The 25315-nt window shown below is 36.1% G+C and overlaps 2 protein-coding genes across 4 annotated transcripts in view; one reads left to right on the top strand and one right to left on the bottom strand.

Moving 5' to 3' along the window:
* Positions 1-210: 210 nt before the first annotated feature.
* Positions 211-9668, bottom strand: LOC144966984 (rRNA methyltransferase 3, mitochondrial-like). Of its 2 annotated transcripts, none has more exons than XM_078903681.1 (5): positions 9227-9668; positions 7895-8130; positions 7209-7367; positions 5859-6062; positions 211-2357 (listed from the first exon to the last, which is right to left on the bottom strand). In XM_078903681.1, exons 1-5 carry the CDS (start codon positions 9421-9423, stop codon positions 1972-1974), a joined length of 1182 nt encoding a protein of 393 aa, XP_078759807.1. In that variant the 5' UTR covers positions 9424-9668; the 3' UTR covers positions 211-1971. The 2 variants fall into 2 exon arrangements, with proteins under 2 accessions (XP_078759807.1, XP_078759808.1); XM_078903682.1 differs by having other exon boundaries at positions 9160-9446.
* A 14-nt stretch (positions 9669-9682) lies between these two features.
* The window catches only part of LOC144966980 (leucine-zipper-like transcriptional regulator 1), a 31628-nt gene continuing 15995 nt past the window's right edge, over positions 9683-25315 (top strand). For both annotated transcript variants that reach the window (XM_078903679.1, XM_078903678.1), the window contains exons 1-15: positions 9683-9766; positions 11467-11628; positions 12381-12443; positions 13578-13714; positions 13983-14091; positions 15114-15324; positions 16109-16248; positions 16888-17034; positions 18202-18256; positions 19609-19719; positions 20938-21030; positions 21972-22058; positions 22967-23078; positions 23300-23364; positions 24646-24762. In XM_078903679.1, coding sequence (XP_078759805.1) covers positions 11486-11628; positions 12381-12443; positions 13578-13714; positions 13983-14091; positions 15114-15324; positions 16109-16248; positions 16888-17034; positions 18202-18256; positions 19609-19719; positions 20938-21030; positions 21972-22058; positions 22967-23078; positions 23300-23364; positions 24646-24762 — 1590 coding nt within the window. In that variant the 5' untranslated portion in view covers positions 9683-9766; positions 11467-11485. The remainder of the gene's footprint in view (positions 9767-11466; positions 11629-12380; positions 12444-13577; positions 13715-13982; positions 14092-15113; positions 15325-16108; positions 16249-16887; positions 17035-18201; positions 18257-19608; positions 19720-20937; positions 21031-21971; positions 22059-22966; positions 23079-23299; positions 23365-24645; positions 24763-25315) is intronic.

The raw sequence follows: 25315 nt of genomic DNA, 5'->3' as shown, positions 1-25315 counted from the left end.
TACTCATTTTTCACCAAGGACTCAACTATGCGCCGAGCGCGAGGCTCGAACCCAGGACCTTCCGGTCCAAAAGCGAGTGTCATAACACTAGACCACATAGCTGCACAGCATGCCATTTTGTCACAGGTCGACCCTGCCTCGACTGTGCCCTGTGCATGATGGAAGTTATCACTGACACTCTCAAAATAAAAAGAGTAAATGAATGAATGATTGATTGTATAAATTGAATTTTATTTTTCAATTGTTTTCACAGAAGAACATTCATTGTTGAACTTTTACAAAGTAATCTGCCTTTATTTGCATACAAAACGAAACTAGCTGAATTGACGTTTTATAGTTCCTTATAAAAGGCGTGGTCGCTTGACAAAGAATGTACGAGGAGGTTAGAGGCATTTGAGATGTGGATGTATAGAAGAGTGTTGAGGCCGTCATGGACAGACAAATATACGAACGAGGAAGTGTTGGAGAAGGTGAGAAAGGGAAGAATACTGATCGATACCATCAGAAAGAGGCAGTTACAGTTTCTGGGACATGTGTGGAGAAGAGACGGAATAGAAAAGTTGGTGACATCTGGGATGATCTAAGGAAAGAGAGCAAGAGGAAGACGAAGAATGACATATTTAATTAACCTAAGAATGGCCAAATGTGATTTTAAAAGCAACACAGATTTCATGCGCACCGCAGAGGATCGTGATTCGTGGAGACAGCTGACCGGCAACGTGCTCAAGAGCACAAGCCATGATGAATGATGATAAAAGGCCAGGTACTCACCAGTTTGAAGGTGGAGAATGAAAATCTAAGTTACAACTACAGTGCAACCCCGATGTAACGACATCCGTTATAGCGACATTCCCTGTATAACGACATGGTACTCAGGTCCCATTTTATTTTACTATATATCATTAGTAATAAAAACCCCTCTATAGCGACGTACATTTCAGCAAAACCCCTGTATAACGACATTTGAAGGTGTTTGTCTACCATGAAATTGTTCGTAACTATTACAAGTGGTAACTTCCATTCTATGTATGTTGTCTACTCGTAATAAGCCCAGAGCTAGTTCTTATTGTAGCCAATGAAAACGCTTCTTTTTCAGCCAATCAATAGTCACATTTGTACAACACCGCAGCGCCTTTCACCAATCAGAAGGCTCGCCTTTCACCCAATGAATGCCTGTGACAGGTAAACACTGGACTGTTTATAAATCCTTTGTCCACTCTCCATTCATTGCGCCAGTCCCAAGCCCGGATAAACTACAGAGGGAAAATGAAAAAGTATACATTCACTACACAAGACCCAAAACACCTGATATACACACATAGGAAACCTCTCTGTAACGACATCCCTCTATAACGACACGTTTTCCCAGTCCCGACGATGTCGTTATATCGAGGTTGCACTGTACAGTGTTGATATTCTGTAATTATTTTTGTCATAAATACTCATATACTACTTCACTGAAACCACAAAGCAATATCAACCAACCAGAGATATGCTCAGTCTAAGTTGACAGTGTCTTTACTGCATACAGCATCAGTTGTTACTCCAAACTTTACATTTCCACACAGAACAGAAACCTTTGTAAAAGTGAATTTTGAGGATTTATGAAAATTTCAGAGAAAAAAGTCGAATTAAGTTTTCTTAAAATAAAAAAAAAAAATAAAACAAAAAAGGGCCCAGTCAGGACCAAATAATCTGACCCTAGATCAATGACACACAGCTACGAGGAAAGGCCAAATAATAACGCGAGAGAGCAAGGCTGTAGACTGATCAAGAATTGGCCAAAATGTTCCTCAACTTTTTATCAAGAATTGGCCAATGTTCCTCAACTTTAAAATTAATAGGAATAATATCAATCACGAATTATTCAATCATTTATATCGGCATCAGAATAAATAAGCTGACCCAATTTTCAAAATTAAATCTTGTTTTATTTTTCATCTGCACATAAAATCATCAAAATGAATAGAATCACCTGACTGAAGTTGAGGCGATCAATTCCATAATTTTTCTTCGAAGTTCGTACATTATAATGCTGCCAGCAACAGCCGTGTTTAGACTTTCCACGCATTGATTCATGGGAACTGTGACAAATGTCCCATAACAATTGTAAGCAAACTTTTTGGCAGACAAACCCAGTCCTTCAGTCTCGTTTCCAATAACAAGAGCTACACTTCCCTTTCCCCCTGAACCAGGTTGCCAAGAGTGAAGAATCATATTTGAGTAGGAAATAACAGGGAAAGACGTACGATCAATTGCATTGTTTTGTGGAGCAGTCTCTTTAACATTTGTATCAAAATCGCCCACTGAAGAATACTCAGTTTCTGAATCCGATGAGGAGCTCTCTGATGATGAGTCTGAAATAAAATTGTAAAAAAATTCCATAAGATTCCCCATTGAGAGTCATTTGACACAATAATAATAATAATAATAATAATAATAATAATAATAATAATAATAATAATAATAATAATAATAATAATGAATATATAATAATAATAATAATAATAATAATAATAATAATATAATAATAATAATATAATAATAATAATAATAATAATAATATATACTTCATTCATCCAAAAAAATGGAAATTCGTCTACAGACGTGGTATTGGTGAAACAATTGTTAAAATAAAATATTAGATACAAAAATATTCTGCATTCACCAATCACACACCTATTACTTTATTGTATATCCTCAGTCACAAACACATTCATGAACAAAATCACTCATGATTGTGAATTATTTATGAGTTAAAACTTGGGGGTTGAAATAGTGGAAGAGTGAATAGGCGTGGAATAAAATCGGTTTCCTCCCGTCTAATATATTGACCTCCCATTATCCTGGGTATAATAATCTCTATGGATTCCATTTCAAATGGTCCCTGGTTCAATCCCGTTGGTGCACACAAATCAGAGCCCATAGGTGAATCTGCACATTACTTTGTTTTATTGAATTAACTCATAGCCTATCTTTTTGACAATACCATTGCTGTGAAATTGTTTTCCTTGTTACAGTAAAAAAAAAATTTCCTCCCAAAAATAAGTACATAAATAAATGGAGGCTTTAGCAATTAATGACTTTTTAAGTTCAAGCCTGGGAAATACAAGACGGTTTTCTATCCATTTTTTTCTTTAAAAATCTGGAAAAAATGCAACAAATTGCCAAAAGCTGCAGATTTTCGGTCGTCACGGAATTTTCCTGTGATTTTTGCAGCTGCAGATTTAAAAAAAAACTGCCCTGCCATCAGTTTTGAACACGCTGGTCGTTTAGTCATTGATAACCATATAAATAACATCAATTTTGAACACGCTGGTCATTTAGTCATTGATAACCATATAAATAACATCAGTTTTGAACACGCTGGTCGTTTAGTCATTGATAACCATATAAATAACATCAGTTTTGAACACGCTGGTCGTTTAGTCATTGATAACCATATAAATAACATCAGTTTTGAACACGCTGGTCGTTTAGTCATTGATAACCATATAAATAACATCAGTTTTGAACACGCTGGTCGTTTAGTCATTGATAACCATATAAATAACATCAGTTTTGAACACGCTGGTCATTTAGTCATTGATAACCATATAAATAACATCAGTTTTGAACACGCTGGTCATTTAGTCATTGATAACCATATAAATAACATCAGTTTTGAACACGCTGGTCGTTTAGTCATTGATAACCATATAAATAACATCAGTTTTGAACACGCTGGTCATTTAGTCATTGATAACCATATAAATAACATCAGTTTTGAACACGCTGGTCATTTAGTCATTGATAACCATATAAATAACATCAGTTTTGAACACGCTGGTCGTTTAGTCATTGATAACCATATAAATAACATCAGTTTTGAACACGCTGGTCGTTTAGTCATTGATAACCATATAAATAACATCAGTTTTGAACACGCTGGTCATTTAGTCATTGATAACCATATAAATAACATCAGATTTGAACACGCTGGTCGTTTAGTCATTGATAACCATATAAATAACATCAGTTTTGAACACGCTGGTCGTTTAGTCATTGATAACCATATAAATAACATCAGTTTTGAACACACTGGTCATTTAGTCATTGATAACCATATAAATAACATCAGTTTTGAACACGCTGGTCATTTAGTCATTGATAACCATATAAATAACATCAGTTTTGAACACGCTGGTCGTTTAGTCATTGATAACCATATAAATAACATCAGTTTTGAACACGCTGGTCATTTAGTCATTGATAACCATATAAATAACATCAGTTTTGAACACGCTGGTCGTTTAGTCATTGATAACCATATAAATAACAGCAGTTTGGAACACGCTGGTCATTTAGTCATTGATAACCATATAAATAACATCAGTTTTGAACACGCTGGTCGTTTAGTCATTGATAACCATATAAATAACATCAGTTTTGAACACGCTGGTCGTTTAGTCATTGATAACCATATAAATAACATCAGTTTTGAACACGCTGGTCATTTAGTCATTGATAACCATATAAATAACATCAGTTTTGAACACGCTGGTCATTTAGTCATTGATAACCATATAAATAACATCAGTTTTGAACACGCTGGTCATTTAGTCATTGATAACCATATAAATAACATCAGTTTTGAACACGCTGGTCGTTTAGTCATTGATAACCATATAAATAACATCAGTTTTGAACACGCTGGTCATTTAGTCATTGATAACCATATAAATAACATCAGTTTTGAACACGCTGGTCATTTAGTCATTGATAACCATATAAATAACATCAGTTTTGAACACGCTGGTCGTTTAGTCATTGATAACCATATAAATAACATCAGTTTTGAACACGCTGGTCGTTTAGTCATTGATAACCATATAAATAACATCAGTTTTGAACACGCTGGTCATTTAGTCATTGATAACCATATAAATAACATCAGATTTGAACACGCTGGTCGTTTAGTCATTGATAACCATATAAATAACATCAGTTTTGAACACGCTGGTCGTTTAGTCATTGATAACCATATAAATAACATCAGTTTTGAACACACTGGTCATTTAGTCATTGATAACCATATAAATAACATCAGTTTTGAACACGCTGGTCATTTAGTCATTGATAACCATATAAATAACATCAGTTTTGAACACGCTGGTCGTTTAGTCATTGATAACCATATAAATAACATCAGTTTTGAACACGCTGGTCATTTAGTCATTGATAACCATATAAATAACATCAGTTTTGAACACGCTGGTCGTTTAGTCATTGATAACCATATAAATAACATCAGTTTTGAACACGCTGGTCATTTAGTCATTGATAACCATATAAATAACATCAGTTTTGAACACGCTGGTCGTTTAGTCATTGATAACCATATAAATAACATCAGTTTTGAACACGCTGGTCGTTTAGTCATTGATAACCATATAAATAACATCAGTTTTGAACACGCTGGTCATTTAGTCATTGATAACCATATAAATAACATCAGTTTTGAACACGCTGGTCATTTAGTCATTGATAACCATATAAATAACATCAGTTTTGAACACGCTGGTCATTTAGTCATTGATAACCATATAAATAACATCAGTTTTGAACACGCTGGTCGTTTAGTCATTGATAACCATATAAATAACATCAGTTTTGAACACGCTGGTCATTTAGTCATTGATAACCATATAAATAACATCAGTTTTGAACACGCTGGTCATTTAGTCATTGATAACCATATAAATAACATCAGTTTTGAACACGCTGGTCATTTAGTCATTGATAACCATATAAATAACATCAAACATTTTGTGGGGCAGGATAACAATAATCCCAACTTCTTAATGCATTTCACTCACCACTTTCTACCTCCTCTGTGGAGAGCGTCCTGTCCATTGCTGTGGTGATTTCACTCTCTGTTCTTGCATCGGCTAAGAAAAGATGCGTTGAGTCTTCCATATAACTGTAGACTTGAGACCAATTCAAACCGTTGTAAATTGGCACGGCAAAATGACCTCCCATACCAGAGCGGAGAACTTTACCTTCCCACACGTCTGCACAACCTAAATTAATTAAATGAAAGCTAATATAAAGTAAATCAATAACAACAACAATTGAAATATTTTAAACAGTAAAATGATGTCTTTCTCAACAATTTTAAAATGTTACCACCTACCTTTACAAAACTCAAACCCCTCATCCATCTCAAATAAAATAAAAATAGAGAAACGAATGACAGAGCATTGAGGACAATTAAATTAAAATTTGAAAGTCTGATAAAGTTGTACAGATGGTGGTTGTAGTAGTGGCGACAGGTATAGTGATGTAGTGGTTGTTGTAGTAGTGTGATAGGGATGGTGATGTGGTGGTGGTTGTTGTAGTAGTGGTGGTAGGGATGGTGATGAGGGATGTGTAGTAGTAGTGGTAGGGATTGTGATGTGGTGGTTGTTGTAGAAGTGGTGGTCACAGGGATGGTGATGTGATGGTTGTTGTTGTAGTAGTGGTGGTAGGGATGGTGATGTGGTGGTTGTTGTAGTAGTGGTAGTTGGGATGGTGATGTGGTGGTTGTTGCAGTAGTGGTTGTAGGGATGGTGATATGGCGGTGGTTGTAGTAGTTGTGGGTATGGATGGTGATGTGGTGGTTGTTGTAGAAGTGGTGGTAGGGATGGTGATGTGGTTGTTTTACTGTAGGTGATAAGGAGTGGTGATGTGGTGTTTGTAGTAAGGTGGTAGGGATGGTGATGGTTGTAGTAGTGGTGAAAAGGATGGTGATGTGGGGGTGGTTGTTGCAGTAGAAGTGGTGCAGGGAAGATGGTGTGGTGGTTTTAGTAGTAATGGTGGTAGGGCTGGTGATGTGGGGGTTGTAGGAGAGGTGGTAGGGATGAAGATGTGTTGATAGTGGAAGTTGTAGTGGTGATGTTAAAATTGGTGATGGTTGTGATTGTAGTGATTATGATGATGTGGTAGCGGTGGTGGTGACGGTTTTAGTAGTAATGCGGTAGTGATGATGATGATGATGATGTGAATTTGAATTTAAGTAGGCCAAGGGAACTCTGCATTAACAGGAGAAAAATTGAATCAAATGACAAGTAAATATGATAAATAAACAAATATCTATCCAGTGAATTAGTTGAGCATAGTAATGAGCATACACATGGAGCAAAACACATACCAATGAAAATGAATGATTTTAAAATAAATCTACAGACCTTTTAAGACTAGGATTCTTTCACAGCCGATCGCAGCAGCAGTTCTGATCAACGTTCCAACATTTCCTGGATCTTTTATACGATCAAGAATCACCGTTAAAGGAAGACGCGGCATTTCGGATAAGCAAGATTCACCCTGTTTTGGTTTCTTGAATACACCTGAAAATATCAAACACATCGACAGATTTCATTACAAAAATTCCATCGCTTTAGATTTCAACAGCTTGCACGTTGCTGTAGTTGTTAAATCTTCTACAGTGTTCATTCAGAACAATTTTATTTATCATACCTTAGGTGTCTCATGTTATATTTACAGCAAATAATAATAATAATAATAATATATATATATATATATATATATATATATATATATATATATATATATATATATATATATATATATTTTATATATATATATATATATATATATATATATATATATATATATATATATATATATATATATATATATATATATATTTATATATCTTTATAAATTTCTTCTTCTTGTGGAAGTCTGCAATATCACTTCACAGTATGTAGGATATTACAATGAAAACTTCTAAAAACACTGCACATACATAATACTAATAAAAATACGTAGATTAAATAGTCACAATGTGAGTGTGAGCTGTAGCAACAAAGCCTTGAGGTAAGATGATGGGACAATTGGTAGTACTGCTTACCCATAATTCCAGGTGGGGTTGTTGTGTCCGACCAAGCTTTCATATCTCTGTAAATAATTTTAAAAATTTGGGCATCCTGCAGTATGGATGGAGGTAAATCTTTCAGCATCTCCTCTGAAGAAAAGTAAATGTACTTAACTTCAGCCCCAAGACGGATTGAGTCTCTGATGAGTCGATATCCCTCAAGTAAAATTGTCTCCGACTCATTGCTTGCTTTGGCTTTCAAAATAGTTCTCCTGAGGAAACAAAAGGATGGCAGGGGGGTTGATGTTCTGCATACACAATGAAAACGCATTGCTTATCACAAACCTGATGAAAAGTATGGATTATATCAAATCTCTGATCACATTATTCATTGTGCACTCCAGATGAGACAACATCCCTTGAGTTGATTATCAGTGAGTCAATCTTTTTCCTTGGTTTCCCCCCTCCAACTTTTTATATAACACTAGAAAGAAAAAATTCCTCCCCCGAGTCAATGTTGCTTAAGTCAAGATTATCATCACCCACACTTACCATAAAATGACCAAGAATCAAGTACTTTCATTGGATGGAAAAAAAATTACATCCTTCTCTATCCTGAGCTAACTTTTTAAAAATCTCATTCCATCTCTTATCACTGGTTGTAGTAGTAGTGGTGGGGATATGATGTGATGGTAGTTGTATTAGTAGTGGTGGTAGGGATGATGATGTAGTGATAGTGGTAGTAGTAATGGTCTTAGGAACAGTGGTGTGGTTGTGGTTGTAGTAGTTGTGGTAGGGATGATGATGATGTGGTGGTGGTTGTAGTCGTAGTAGTAGAAGTGGTGGTAAGGATGATGATGAGGTGGTGGTGGTTGTAGTAGTAGTAGTAGTATTAGTAGTAGTCTTAATGAAGGTTGTCTTTCCTATTAGGGTTAGTTAAAGGTACTATTTTTTTTTCTTTTTCTTTGGGGTGGTTGAGGGAATATTTGGGTTGTTTCCCTTAGCAATAGCTTTCGGAGGGCTGATAAATTGAAAAACAAACGCCTGACAAAAGATCCACGGTGAAATTGCTAATTGAAAGAGATGCTAGAACGAGGAGTTTTCGGATGGCGGAAGGCCTCCAATTTTTTCTTCGGGGTAGTTGAGGGAATATTTGGGTTATTTCCCTTAGCAATAGTAAGAGGAACTGTCGTAAGGCCTCCCCATTCAATTAGAATCGTGTTGAAAAGCCCTTTATAATGATATAGGTTTAACTGACTCAATCCAAATTTTGTCTTTTTTTTTTTAGACCAACAAAGTACCTAAAGTCTAGACGTCTAGTGTACAGAGCCATCTCTCCATTTGCACAATTTCAATTTCAATTATTACCCGAGTCGTAAATCTCCTTCTTTGAGTTTCTCATATACGTGACCATACTGTGACACATGTTCAACATTATCTCTCGTTCGACGGATTCTCGATCGCTCGGATCCGTACTCCCTGTAAACATGGTTTACAAATCCCAAATAATGTCGAAATCGAAAGCAATGTCGCCAAGTAAATAATTTCCGTATGGGAGCAGCCATCTTCCCTCTAGCAAATGTCCCCACCTATTTTATTGGTGAAAGTGGGGATCAAACATAGTGAGAAACTTTTAAATAAACGGTGAGTAAATGGAGATATTTTTGTAGTTATTGATATAAAAGACATTTAAGACGGAAGTATCGCGCAATGGCCATTTGACACTTAAGTACAAAAATAAATTAAACTGATTAACTTGGGATAGATAGCAGATCCTATGCACCCAAAGGGAGCCGCACCCAAAATAGACGGAAACCACTCTTCAATGTTATGAAAGCTGAAAGATAAGACAAGTCGTAATGGAATAAAACAAAACAAATCCCTAAAAATTTTCCAATTAAAAATAAGGTAAAACAAATGAAAGTTAATTATAGGGAAGGATTTCTATAGTTTCACAGCACTTTAAAAAATATTTTAGTCATCGTGGACTTGCAATTAGTTGCAATGTCCAATAAATATAAGAAGTAGAGAGGTGCTGGGCCGGTGGAACCATTGACGGGAGTGGGTAGCCTTCTTCCGAAAGCTACCCTACGCCTACATCCCCAGGCCCAGTCCCCAGTATTCTTTTTTTTTTATAATGTTCTAGTAGGGGTTTTGGGATGGGGGAAAGGTGTCTGGGGATAACAAATTTTCATTATCCCCAGACAGGTGTCTGGGGATAATGACAGCCATACTGCATCATCATAGAGTAAACCAGATTTTATTCAAATTTATTGTCATTGGAAAACTGAATTTTCATTTTAATTTTAATTTTAAGTGCCTACCTGCAAATAGAAGAGGTGGGAGACCTTCCATAAGCGACTACATCCCAAGTATTCTTGTTCTAGTTGGGGGTTTGGGAGGGGGGAAACTTTTTTTTTTTTTTTTTTAAAGTCTCCCCCCTCCCAAACCCCCTACACTAGAACTAGAACTTCTGGGTTTGGGAGGGGGGAGACTTTTAAAATTAAAAAAAATAGTTTCCCCCTCCCAAACCCCTAGAACAAGAATACTTGGGATGTAGTAGCTTATGGAAGGTCTCCCGAAGAGGTGGACATGTTATTAAAGAGAAATGTTTTTGAAAAAAACCTACCTCTGTTTAAAAAACTAGCATCTTTTAACTTTCTAAGAAACATTTTGATTTTTCAGAATTTAAGTTCGTTAAAAAATACTGGCCCAATCTGACCCATTGAGTCGACTCAACAAAACGCAATTTCGTATTTTACATGGTTTAAAGAAAATTCCGTAAATAAGCATTCATGGACTTCCTGTGTTGTTTTTACACAGTCTCACGTGACCGTTTTGAGATATTTGTCGTCTGCTACAAATAATTAGTCTGGTGGGGGGTAGATATTTTCGTTGGAGAAGAAAAAAGTGAGTATTATTTTTGTATATTTTGGTGAGAGTACTAGGGTCCACAACAGACAAGTTGATTGAATAAAAGGAAAAGGACCTTTTTTATCCGTCGTTGCCACCAACGATGTGTGATTGGAGAGATGGATGGGGGGGGATGCAGGAAGATGAAAGGGAGACGTGTCGCTTGGTGACCTTGGTGATGTATAGCATGTCAAGGATGCTCGCAGGTGTTCTTTACCCCTCAGCGAAGCTAATTTTTTTCTTTCAGATAATAAATAATTGTTTGTTTTTATCTTTATTATTGTTTACGGAGAATACAGCGTTTCCACCAAGAGAGAAGTCAGAGTATCGCAACTCGGACTTATCTATAATCGTTTTGCCATTACTTGTCTTTTGATGAAAACGGGAGATTTGGTGTTAGGTCAAAGACTTTCGCCTCTAAAAGGTTGCATTGCTACAGAGAGAGAGAGAGAGAGAGAGAGAGAGAGAGAGAGAGAGAGAGAGAGAGAGAGAGAGAGAGAGTTGTTAGTTGTTTAAATTTTGAGTGTTGTAACAGTAGAGGTACAATGGTCATAGTCTAATAACCCACTTTTAAAAGCCCACTTTGCCTTATGTGGTATGGTATAGCCCACCACTCTCATTTGACTGTATATTTACCATTACAAAGACTCCTTTAATATTCGACATTCATTCATCATTTATGATTCATTTCAAAGGTAAAACTATCAATCCAAGATGGCGATCGCCAGACCTCCTGGGATGGATTTTGACCACAACTGGCCAGAAAGTACAGAATGCCTCACTCTGGACTTTGGCCCGTTTGAAACGGTTCACATGTGGAAGCCCATGCCAGAATGTGATGAATTCGTGGGTGCAAGGTGAGATCGTTCTTGCAGTTTTAAAATTTTTTTTTTTTAAAAAAATCATTTTAAGATTACGTTGACAGCAGAACACTCAATAATGTGAATAAATATCTTCAGTGAAGAATGGATAACTCCAATATTTATACAATTGTTCTGAGCTGAATCATACTCTTATAAGAGTCTTTCCTCGTCCTCTGCTGATCCTAAAAATTATCACCTTATCTCAACAGCCAAAGAGGTCGAAGAAAGAATAAATTTGATTATAGGTTATCTCAACAGCCAAAGTGGTCGAAGAAAGAATAAATTTGATTATAGGTTATCTCAACAGCAAAGGGTCGAAGAAAGAATAAATTTGATTATAGGTTATCTCAACAGCCAAAGGGGTCGAAGAAAGAATAAATTTGATTATAGGTTATCTCAACAGCCAAAGGGGTCGAAGAAAGAATAAATTTGATTATAGGTTATCTCAACAGCCAAAGGGGTCGAAGAAAGAATAAATTTGATTATAGGTTATCTCAACAGCAAGGGTCGAGAAAGAATAAATTTGATTTAGGTTATCTCAACAGCCAAGGGGTCGAAGAAAGAATAAATTTGATTATAGGTTATCTCAACAGCCAAAGGGGTCGAAGAAAGAATAAATTTGATTATAGGTTATCTCAACAGCCAAAGTGGTCAAAGAAAGAATAAATTTGATTATAGGACTCTCTTTGAGTTAAGGAAAGGACCTATTATATTTGTATATCATTTCTTAATTTCTCTCTCAACAGACGAAGCAAACACACAGTTGTGGCTTACAAAGAAGCTCTGTATGTTTTTGGGGGAGATAATGGGTAAGTTGTCAAGACTTCTTCATTGTTTTTGTGTTTACTTAAAGAGAATCGATGATGATTTAAACTAAATACAGTTGAATCCGCTTAATCGCACACCCTCGGGAGTTCAGGTCAGTATGTCGATTTAGTCGATTAAGTGGAGAAGCTAAAAATATCCTCTAAGCCTCTAAGCCTCAGCTTTCATGTGCCATTCATGTAGGACCTTCACGTCTGAGTTTTCTACGGGCTTGGAACTGTCACGTTCTAGACATGACCTCATTAGAATGTTTTTTAAATTATGTTGTTTTGTTGTTTTTTTTCTTCTTTTTTTGTTTAAAAAAAAAATCTTTTCTTTTTCATGTTTCATTGACAACAAAATGTGACATTGATTGTTAGAACAGTAATCACGAAGCATTGATTGCTTTCTATTCTGTGCAAGCTGTTTATAAACCTTTGTCTCCAATCTCGCCAATGTAAATCATTTGTCAAACGTTCTTCTTGGATGAAGTGGTGTAGTTTATTTACATTGTCAAGTTTTTCAGTGTTTGTCAGGGCTCGTGTGTCACATTCCGATGACTCATCCTCATCTTCGTTATCCAGGCATTGTCTTTTGTGTGGCTGAATGGAGTCCAGTGGTTCCTGAGATGTCTATATACCTCTGATGGGTTTATTGTTGTCCATTGCTATGAATTGATCGAATGCTTTGGCCAAAACTTTATTCACCCATAAAGAAATTTGGTTTACAAATGTGAATAACTAGAATGAATAAATAAACGTTATTAAATATATTTACATACTATCATAAATTGATATAGTATAGTAAATGAGAATAACTGCTCCAAGCTTGATAAGAGATAGACTTGTTTATTATCATTATTTTTGTGAATGTTAAACAATAAGTATTATAATGTATTGTAATGCCAATGTAAACCACCCTTTATTTCTCAAAGACAAACGCATTGTTTACTGTCTTATCTGTGTCTCTAACATTGACTGCATGACCAGTTAGTACACACCGAGTTGTCGTTCTGTGCACATGTGCTTTTTCTTGTATTAGATGTAAAATCAATATCATTGTTGGTTCTTGAATACTAATTATAAATGCTTCCAGATACACAATATTCATCATGCGCTTTTTCTTTCTGGTTGATTTAGTAAAAACATGTTGAATGACCTCCTACGTTTTGACGTCAAGGACAAGTCCTGGGGTCGTGCTTTTACAACAGGAAAACCTCCAGCCCCGAGATATCATCACTCAGCTGTTGTCCATGAAAGCAGCATGTTTGTTTTTGGTTAGTATTTTCAGAGGGAAAGTTTTGTTTATTTTCAATTTAATGTTAGTTTTACAAATGATGAATTTTTGTATTTTTGATTTTATATTTTTATTTTGCTTTATACGTAAAATCAAAGAAAGACTGGCATTGTTTTGATATTTATGAGATGATCTGGCAAAACTCATCGGACGTCGGAAAATTTTTTATCCAGAAAGTTAATTTTTGAGAAAAAACAGATACACACAAGATTTATCTTTGTCTTATTCTTGTTCCTTTGTTCTACAAGGTGGCTACACAGGAGACATCCATTCAAACTGTAATCTCACCAACAAGAATGACTTGTTTGAATACAAATTTAACAATGGGTCCTGGTTGGAATGGAAATTTGATGTCAGGTAGGAAATGTGTTTTCAGGTAACGTATTGGATGTAATGTTAGTGTTAGGCCAGGTAATGTATTGGATCTAATGTTTGTGTTAGGCCATTATAGAGTTTTCATATTTAAATTTAGTCCTTCGGACTCATAAGCCCATGAGCTGAAGCTTATTTAAATAAAAAAATAAATAACATTCCCTTTATTCATCCCCAAGGGGAAATTTGTCTTTAGGATCTATTCCAAGGGAAGACTGGAATGACCCAGGCGTCAGCTGCAGAGCAGCGCCGCAAAGTAAGCTAGGGCGATGTGACTTGCTCAAGGCCACACAAGCAGCGGCGGGTGATTGAACTCGGTACCTTTCGGGTAGGAAGCAAAGACCGTACCACTGAGCCACGCTGCCCCTAATTATTTCTGTTTCCAGATCTTTAAATAGATTGTAGCAATTATTTGTTACCATTTGAGTAGGATGTTAGATTATTGCAAATAATTGTTGACAGATCTGATAAACGAATCTACCTCGTCACTGCTGGGTGGACAGAGATGTCCTTGACCTTGACTCCATCTGGAACGATGCCAGAACCTTTCTTTTTAGGCTAGGTCTCTACCAACTGAGCTTTCAGGAATCAAATTACATTTTTAGTATATACATAAGATACCTAAAGTTAAGCCTGAAAAAATATCCAATTTGCTCACAGTGACAACATGGGTGATTCCTGTGGACATCAGACATCTTGTTTGATGAGTTATCTATATTCCTTTGCGGAATGCCTAGGCGATAATATCTTATGATGTCGTGGCAGAATAAAATATTTTTTTTATTAATGATAATAGTAGTAGTTGTAATAATAATAATAATAATAATAATAATAATAATAATAATAATAATAATAATAATGATAATAATAAAATAACAATAGCTAAGATTATTCTTAGTAAAAAGGCTGTTGTCAAAAGGCATCGACATAAATCATTTTCTATAAATTACTTATTAAAAGAGAAAAGATTTTTCATATGTTCCAAATTTATATTTATCTTCTTTCAGGGACGACTTCATGCGAGATCCAGTGCTAACCAAAGGATCCCAGCACACTCGCACACTCAGTAAGTCACATCGTTTACCAGTGGCAAGAGCAGCTCATGGAGCGGCAATGTATGACAACAAATTATGGATATTTGCTGGCTATGATGGAAACGCACGGCTCAATGACATGTGGACCATTTCTTTGTTGCCCGACACCAAAGGTTGGGAGGAGGTAAAGTTACTTTGGGGATAAATTTTATTTATTATCATTTTTTTTTCATTTATGATTCTTAAAAATTCTTTTTCATTTTTGAATTTTTTTTCTTTCTGGAAATGAAAAGCCATTACTTATGTTTTCAACATCATCATCATCATCATGTGATTAGCTGATGTGGGTTTAAGCAGAGTGAACTGTACTTGTTATGAGTTTTATTGTGATGAGAGTAAGCTGCAGGTTTACAAAGTTAAAGTTACAGGAAAAGGACTTTTGTTTACATTTTTTGATAAACTTTTGGTTTTTGAATTCACCCGACATTTTCTTTAAAATCTTAATCAGGTTTGCTAAATTTCAAACTACCAGATTTTATCAATCGCTCCGATATAGGAAGTTATTAAAAATGGTTGTAAAATTTGAGTTTAAAAGACGTTCTGACTATTCTGTTTTCCAACATTTACAAGCCCATGTGCGGCTATGTGGTCTTGTGGTATGACACTTGCTTGCGGATCGCAAGGTCTTGGGTTCGAGCTCGCTCGACGCATAGTTGAGTCCTTGGAAAAGGCTTTTTACTCACATTCTCTCACCGTACTCATGTGTAAAATGAGTACCTGGCCGTTGCAGCGTTGTCTCTGTCCGAAAAATTGTAATATCGCTAACAGGCGTTATGTCCCGTTTTACATGTTGCATGTTGCTGTTGGCCAGGGACCCCTTGTAAAGCGCTTTGAGCACTTTTTTTTTTTTTAAGCCTGACTTTTGTTTTAATGTTGAATTTTTGTTCCTTTGCTTGTTTCTGTTTCAGGTTGACCAAAGTGGTGACATTCCCCCAACATGCTGTAACTTTGCCCTGGCCGTGGCCAGGGATTGCATGTATGTCTTCTCTGGACAAAGTGGGGCCAAAATCACAAACAATTTGTTCCGATTTAATTTCCAGGATAAACAGTAAGTTCCTTAATTATTTTGTCATGACTCTATATTAAAATAATTATTTCCCCCTCCTATTTTATTGAATGGTGTCTTAAGGTCATATGAATATGCTATTTAAAGTGGAAATACAAGCTTTTATATCGCGCATATCCACTGAACGTGCTCAAAACACTTTACACCCTTGTCAACAGCATCACTTAACATTTAGGAAGGACATGACGCCTGTTAGACGATATTACAATTTTTCAGACAGAAACAATGCTGTTAATGGCCAGGTACTCATTTTACACCTGAGTATGGTGAGAGAATGTGAGTAAAGGACTCACTATCCACCGACGAGGCTCAAACCGAGGACCTTCTGATCTGAAAGTGAGTGTCATACCACTAGACCATTTAGCTGTTTTGAGTACTGACATTAAAAGAAACATTCCTTCACAAGATTTGGTTAAGTACCCTTTGGTTTAATATTTAACACTAAAAAATATGTAGTAAGAAATTTATTTGACAGTTTTATCTAGTAACAGTGCCATAAATAAATGGAAGGAAAAAAAGGTATCTGTGATTGGAAAGAAGCTGTTTCTTATCTGATTTTATTTGGAGTTTCTTTTTGTTAACATTTTATTTTCTCATTTACCATTTGTCTTTGGTTCATAGGTGGACTCGCATTTCAACCGAGTTGATTGTACGAGACACCCCACCTCCCCCAGAGAAACGGTATGGCCACACCATGGTAGCTTTTGATAGACACTTGTATGTTTTTGGTGGGGCCACTGGTCAAACGCTGCCCAATGATCTACACTGGTAAGGACATGATCTTTGTTATATTTTTAATGCATTTTAAAAAATACATATTGATGCTATGCGTTTAGGTGAAATAATCACAATATCTGCCAGTCAGATATAACGTAGCCGTGAACGTTAGGCTTTTATTCCACTCGATATCCACCAAACATGCTCAAATTGCTTTATAATGGGCCCTTGACCAAAAGCAACACTTAACATATTTACACCTGAGTATGGTGAGAGAATGTTAGTAAAGAGTCTTTTCCAAGGACTCAACTATAAGCCGATCAAGGCTCGAACCCAGGACCTTCCCATCCAAAAGTGAGTGTCATACCACATAGCAGCACAATATAGAAGGAATGATTTTGATGTCACTCAACTCTACCAGCCATTTTTATGAGTTAGTTCTCACTAAATTGTATTAATCAGACTCTAAACTTTCAGGTCACACATAGGTTTGTGTGTTGGTACATTATATCTGGCTGGCAGATGTTGTGAGCTTATTAGCTAAACACATAGCGACAATAGATCTATGTTTATAATCAATGTTAAATTTCAATGCATCAAAGCACAATACTGTTCTTTCTGTTTAAAATATTTTTGTAATTCTTTGTGGTCTAATACAATTGATTTAACATTTTTATACAGCCATTGTAAAAGTGGCCTTAATCGAAAAAAAACCCAAAAAACTCCGTGTCCTGCATCAGAAGGACAAAAATGTTAACGAAATGGCTAATTTTCATTGTATTCTGATTTTCCCTGTAGTCGACACACAGACACACAGACACACACATACACAGACAGGCGCTCTTTCTTTTATTAAAATAGAAGACTGGCTTTTGGTCCAAAAAGAATTTGCATAAGAGGAAATCATACTTCAGGGTTTAAAAAGTTTCTTGAATATTGCCTATAGAAAAAATGTTTGTGTAAGATGTGTGTGTGTGTGTGTGGGGTGGGGGTGGGGGGGGGGGAGTGATCAAAATTCTGCATTAAATAAACAAGTCTCATTGAGTATTTCTGTCAAAGGGTGGCCAGGACTGTACCTGTATCATGCTTATATTCCTTTGGTCACTGTTCTGGTCACTATTCAGGTCTCATATCTGACACAAATACTTAAAGCATGCTGCCACCCATATATTTGAAACCAATTCATTCATGATTTTATTTTCTTCTTTTTTAATTTAGTTTTGATTTAGATTCACAAACTTGGTCAGTTGTTGAGCCAGCTCAGGAAAGTGAGGTAAGTCATTGGTGACAAACTTATTAATTCTGAGGTGTACACTTCATATTGTTTTTAAATGGCTAAATGGCAGATACTACTATTATAGAACAGATAGAATTTCTCTCTTTCTCTCTCTCTCTCTCTCTCTCTCTCTCTCTCTCTCTCTCTCTCTCTCTCTCTCTCTCTCTCTCTCTCTCTCTCTCTCTCTCTCTCTCTCTCTCTCTCTCTTTTTCTTTCGATATCAATACTTTTATAACTTTCAATATGAGATTTATTTAGTACAAAAGATTTTGCCTGATACGTTACATTTGAAATTCCTTTTTTACATCTTTCACTGTTATTTCTTTACTTTTAACAATTTCTCTCCATGAATTCCATGCTTAGAAATTTTAAAAAATAATTTTTTAAATGATTACTCCTTGGAATCAAAACGGATGATAAGACAACATTGGTGTAATAATCGTAATGGAACAACTTTATGAATCAGTGTCAAAAATCTACAATAATGGGAAAACATATAATACTTGCTGGAGGCTTTAATCTCCCTGATATGAACTGGGAAAACCTACGCGTCAAACCAAATGGACAATATGGCAAACAAATATATTAAAACATGCTTCAAATCGTCCAGAACTTCAACTTCAGCCAAACTGTATTGGAACCAACTCGTGGGGAAAACACTTGACATCATCCTGACCTCATCCAAAACATACACAAGTTCTTCCAGTGATTATGACATTGTAAAATTTGAAATTAAAGCTATTCTACAAATCAGACGAAAACGTTGAGAAAAGTATTTGTATACTCAAAAGGAAACATGAACGGGATAATGGATGACTTTAAAGACAAGTTTGAAAGCCTTTGAAAACCAAGCAAATTTAAATGATATAAATAAAAATTGGGAGACTTCCGTCACATTCCGGTGAGGTCAAATTGTTCCAAGGATACCTCCCCTCCCCCCTCCAATTACTACTACTACAACCACCATCACCACATCATCACTACCACTACTAATACAACCACCACCACCACATCATCATCACTGCCACTACTACTACTACTACAACTGCAACCACTACCTCATCATCATCACTAGCACTACTACTACTACTACTACAACCACCACCACCACCACCACATCATCATCACAAACACAACAACCATCACCAGTATTCCACATTCTCCACATTAATATTTTAAGTTCTAGCTCAGTTACACTGACTGAGACAAGTCATAGAAAGATGAAATGCCGTTTCTATGTAGTCTTGTTAAGCAATTAATCCAGATATTATTGTAAGATTTTAGGTCAGTAATATTTTGTGGAGTTTGATCATTTTCTTACAATTTGATTTTTAAAAATAATTTTCCAGATTCCAGCTGGCAGGTTATTCCACGCGGCGGGTTTGGTTGGAGATGCCATGTATATCTTTGGAGGAACCATCGACAACAACGTGAGGAGTGGAGAAATCTATCGTTACCAGGTGTGTACAGGAAACGGAAAAATACATCATGAGATTTCATGTTTGATGAATATCGATGGCCCGTTGATCTAACCTCTGAAGTAGCTTCTTTGCAATACTATACCTCAGAGGTTTGATCAACGAGCCATCAATATGTGGAGATGGGTCATCCAAAAAAAAAAGAAAAAAAAAAAGAAGAAAAGATGAAATAAAGAAGAGGAAACAATAGTGGTGAGAAGGATTTGAATCCGGAACCTTATTAACATACCACCCTCATAGTCTGGGTACTTTCCTGACTGAGTGCTATTTCAGAGCTAGGTCATCTCATCCCCATTAGTGAGGTCAATAGATATCCATGATTGGTTGAATGTCAGAAAGACCATCAAGATTGCATAGAAACTTATAAAAATCTCCATAGATAAACAGTTTGTATTGTCTTCTCTGTAATCCAGGAAAACATAACTCCATAAATATCCAGTGTTGTCCCCATTGGACATGGCATTGTCTGATACCAGTTAACCTATAGTGACCCCACACAGGTAGTTAGCACGGGAGGGGAGGGGAGTAAATGGCCTTTTGAGAGTTTCATCCGAACAAGTGCCCAGAGAACTCCCATGGATTGTAGATAGCTCATACGGTAGAGTCACGCTCTCCCCGGCCAGGCGGAGTTGTCGTACTAGTAAGGTCGTGGGCTCAAACCCCATCACCGCCGCGAAAATGTTTTATTCTCTATTGTCTTCTGGCACTTTCCTACTCACTCATCTCTTGTTGTTATCAACATAAGTGCCTGCTCCACTCACTTTTCTGAGATATCTCCTACCACAAGAAGGTAGCTTCATAATCATTTGATATTGTGGGTTCCCTCTTCTCGACTTCTATTTGGTCAATAATGAATGGGTTACACATTAAATCATAAGGTGATAGCATAACTAAGTTTGGTAACAGGCAGGATATATAGGCAGATTCTAAGGAATAGGAAGAATCTAAGGGCATGAAAGAACGAGGATGGATTGTCTTAATTGACGACCAGCGTACATTTAGACTAGAAAACAAGATGCCATTTCATTACGCGGAAACCAGAAGATCATTTACACAAGCCATGTATCGAGTCCTCCAGAAGAGTGGTTTTACACTTCCATTGAGATTGGAACCAGTTTTTTTACATCACATTTTAGTTCCCTATTGCTCATATTTTATATATATATATATAGCTCATTCACTTAAATTATTTGTGAACAGTTTTCTAGTTACCCCAAGTGCACTCTCCGAGATGATTATGGTAACTTGTTGGATAGCAGGCAATTCTGTGATGTGGATTTTATCATTGGTGAGGTGAGCATTTTGCGCCTTTCTAATCATTTCCTCATGTATATCACTCTCAATCATAGGAATATGAAATTGTAAAAACATTTAATGTCTAGCCCAATATCCTTTAGATATGCTCAAAGGTCAACAGTCGTATGTCATATATTATAGAATGAGACATAACTCTTGTAAGGCACCAACCATTACTGATTTTTCACCAGAGACAGACAGCATTGTTACTGTTACCAGCAAATGACTCATTTTACACGTGTGCGGTGTGATCGTGTGAGTAAAGAGCCTTTTCCCAAGGACTCATTGTCCACAAAGGGACTGGAACCAGGCGAATGGAATACCTGAAAGTTCAAGCAAAGGTCACGTCGTTATTTGTTTTATAGATGTATTCATTGTTATGATTTTTGAGACATAATACATTCTGACCTTACCACATAGAAAAACATCCTGACCTACAGACGCCTGAACACAGACGGGAAGATAAACGTTTGGTTCTCCAGTTTTTAAGCAGAAAACAAAAAATAATTCGTAATCACTTTTTGAGGGGCATCAAACAAAACCTTTGCTTTTTAAATGTCCATTTCTGATTATATCTTTTTAGACAGAAAACGTGTCTATGTCTGCTTTGGAATCCAACAATTTAGGGGTCATGCATGTTGAATGATTGGTGAATGAGGTTGTTGAGCTTCTCAATGTCAAGGATAAATTGCACAAATTCATTCTCTTAAAAAAAACAAAAAAATAAACAGGTGTTTGTCTCCCTTTGAGCTCAATTCTTCCAATGTTAAAATTTTAAAATGTTATTGAGACAAAACAACCCTATTTGGAGCTATGGTGGTTACTGTAAACAAAACAGTGTCAGGAAGGAATATTGTATTCTACACAAGCTATGATGTAATGATCAACGTTGATACCATTGTGAGTTTTTGATCTTTTTCAATTGAATACTCTACCAGGAGGGCCGTAGCATTCCAGCTCACATCGCTTTGGTCGCTGCTCGTTCTCCATGGCTCAGAGACAAGATTAGGGTGGCCAAGCAAATGGTAAGACTGGCATTTGTTATTATTATCTCCTCCTTCTCTTCATCATCATCACCATCATCATCATCATCATTTTGTAGAAATAATAATTATGAAACATCATCATCATCATCATCATCATCATCATCATCATCATCATCATCATTTTGTAGATCATAATAATTATGAAAGATTACTTCCGGTTAAAATCCCCTTGTCGTTTGTTTTGGTTTCGTTTTCTCAACTCAACTTTGCTTGAATAAAATACCTGGACCATAATTTTATATATTGGCAGAATATAGTTTCTTTTTTTTTACTTTGCTCCAATGATGCCGGGCCCACTTGAAATTTCGTTGATTCCATTAGACTATCTCGAACTTGAAAAAGATTTAAGATTAGAAGATTGAAAAACGATGTTTTGCTGCTGCCTATATTTTACTTTAAGTCAAGTGATAGCAAAGAATTGTCATTTGTCAAATCAGTCAGAACTGAAAATGTTGGATTTGCATTTTTTTTTTCATTTTCTGAGAGAATATGCTCACCAGAGCATTTAAATCTGTATTTGAAGTTAATCGGGTGATTTTTCATGAAGTTATGGTTAGAGTCAGATGTATGTGAAAGGTATCCAGCAACTTTTCTCAAATTTCATACTTTTTCAACTTGACTAGTTGTGAAAAATATTTAGAAGTGAAATTAAGCGTTGATATTTCCCGAAGATGTACAAAAAGGGTTGATTTAATCATTTATGACAAGAACTCATTTTTGATAAAAATTGACCTTCTAACTAAACTTGGTATTATCTCAGTTCAAACCTTTTCACCATCCGACTGATTCTGTCATTCACTGTAACGTATAAGAGCATCCATAAGCTGTTTGTGTATTTTGTCCCTAGTCTTTTACAATCTGTATTTTTGTATTTCTATCCCAATCAGGACGCCTTTGAGAATGGAAGACTGGTGGTGACTTTGAAGGACAAAGACCCTGGGGCATTTGAAATGATTCTCTCCTACATCTACACGGACAAAATCCACCCGAGTATGGAAGGTAAACAAAATTGGTTTTCTTGTATTTTGTAATAATATGATTAATGATGGTTCAGTCTTGACTTTCCCCAGGAATAGTTTAGAAAGTACAGAGAAAGTAAACAACCTTGGTGCACTGCTTTGAATAACTGACCTTTCTGGTTGTTGATACTGAACTACACGGATTTGCCAAACTCTACTCATTGCACTGGAGATTATGTGGTTAATTTTGTCTTTTTTCAGGTCAAGAACCAAACAATAACGAAGTCATTCTGGCAATGATGGAAGTTTATCGACTCTCGTTACAGGTAAGATGATGATCAACAACTCTAAAATGACAAAAAAGTAACAGGTTATTTTGTTCTTTCTGCTCGATGCTGCAAAGGAAATTTATTTAAAATGTGTGAAACTTTGTCTACGGTTTGGAGAGTCACAATGTAAATGGATCTATATTCATTCTAATTATATTTTCTGCTTATACTTATAGTAAAAAATTAATTTTTTTTTTTCTCTTTAAAAAATCTACAGCAACTTTTCATCAGATAATTGGGTCATATGTGGTCGTTTTAAGGAAAATGTGGGCGTCCAGCATAAAAGAAATGTTTTGACAAAGTTACTCGATACATTTATTTTTCATGTGCTAGACCTTTTTTATTTAAAGGTCATTAAGATTGGAACAAATGCCTCGACAGGATTTTGAAAATAATTTGACAAGATCACATTTCTGACATAGAATTTTGTAAAATGGTCAAACCAAGAAGCCATCAGTAACCAAATTAGGAGGAGGAAATGGAGATGGGTCGGACCGTAGCCATCGTAAACTTATAGCCTGACACTGATCAAAAAAAGGCGTCAAAATGCCAGTCTTTGGCCACAAAAGAAAACAAATCGTGAGTTGTATTCAATAGTTCAACCTATGGGACCACTTGTTCCCATGAGCTCTACTAACAACTCACTCGGCAGTGCAAAAACCAAATAATGACGTCTAAATGCCAGTCTTTTTTGGGTTTCAGTGTCAGGCTATAACTTAAAGATGGCTACGGTCGGACACACATTGAAAAGAACAGGGAGCAACATCAGCCACCAGTTTCTTGATTAGACCCCTCAAGGGACATGGACATGGGGGGTTGGGTGTCTGAAACAGACATGGAAGCGCTCACTAAATGATGAATTTAAAGTGGCAGCCTCAACTGGGAGGCTACCAAGAAGAAAGCCAAGTACAGAAACAGATGGCAGATGAAGATGATTTTGAAGTTTCCTATGATCCACAAGGAATACAGGGGATTAAAAAAAAGTTAAAAGATGAAACATTTGCTTTGTGTGGTGAACGAAACTTGACTTTAACTTTTTAAAATATAAAGTGAGAGAAAGTTTTGAAAATAAATGATGGAATAGGCCTTAAAATCATCCATATGATGGTATTTGTCAATGGCACATTTCCATGACATTTGTAAAATCGACACCACTGCTTATTTTTGTCATGATAATTGTCATTCATTTTCTTCACGATCATGAAAGTTATCCCAATTCTTCCATTCCATGTTGAATGATATAATTTCAATTCATGGCAATGAAATCTATTTTTTCAGCTTCATATGGGTCGTCTGCAGCAATTATGTGTCTTGTTCCTTGAAGCCAGCATAGGTCTGAAGAGTGTTTTGTTTGCCTTGCAGAACGCTGCTCGTTTGGAGTTGGATTTTCTGAAGGTGGGAGTTTTAAAGAAACATTGGTTCAGTTTCCGAATTAAAACTTGTCATGAAAAACTGGAATAACATACGTAAATTATAAAAAAACCTTTATAATTGTCAAACAATTTTAAAAAAAAAAAATTAAGACTGGATTTTACGTTGTCATGTTTTCTATCTCATGTTATGCTTAATTATTTACTTGTACAGGCATTATAATCAAAATTCTGTTAATGAATGATTATAGTTTGCTTCTTGTCAGTACTTTGTAATTAAGTCCAGTGATGCCAACACTCTGGTTTCACAGGAAATAAATCCGGTCTGGAGCAAAAAATTCCGGGTTATGGGCAACTTCCAGTCAGGTCAAATTATTCCAAGGATAACCCCCCCATCCTCCCCCACTCCAACCACCACATCATCATCACTTCCACTACTACTACAGCCACCATCAACACTACCACTACAACCACTACCACTACCACCACATATCATCATTACTACAACAGCTGACACCACGTCATCATCACTACCACTACTACAACCACCATCACTACATTATCATCACTAGTACCAC

This window comes from Berghia stephanieae, chromosome 3 (genome assembly GCF_034508935.2).
Source record: "Berghia stephanieae isolate SIO BIC M18660-M18661 chromosome 3, UCSD_Bste_1.3, whole genome shotgun sequence".
NCBI classification, from domain to species: Eukaryota; Metazoa; Mollusca; class Gastropoda; order Nudibranchia; family Aeolidiidae; genus Berghia; species Berghia stephanieae.
The sequence above is the reverse complement of the archived record's forward strand: the minus strand, read 5'-3'. Positions and strand labels throughout refer to the sequence as shown.

What these genes read in the sequence shown, in the direction of transcription:
- LOC144966984 (XM_078903681.1), bottom strand. Translation starts at nt 9,423, where the DNA reads ATGGCTGCTCCCATACGGAAATTATTTACTTGGCGACATTGCTTTCGA. An exon ending in GAAGGAGATTTACGACTCGG is followed by an intron (nt 8,131 to 9,226) that starts GTAATAATTGAA and finishes TTGTTTCCTCAG; the next exon opens with GAGAACTATTTTGAAAGCCA. An exon ending in AAGAATCCTAGTCTTAAAAG is followed by an intron (nt 6,063 to 7,208) that starts GTCTGTAGATTT and finishes TAATTAATTTAG; the next exon opens with GTTGTGCAGACGTGTGGGAA.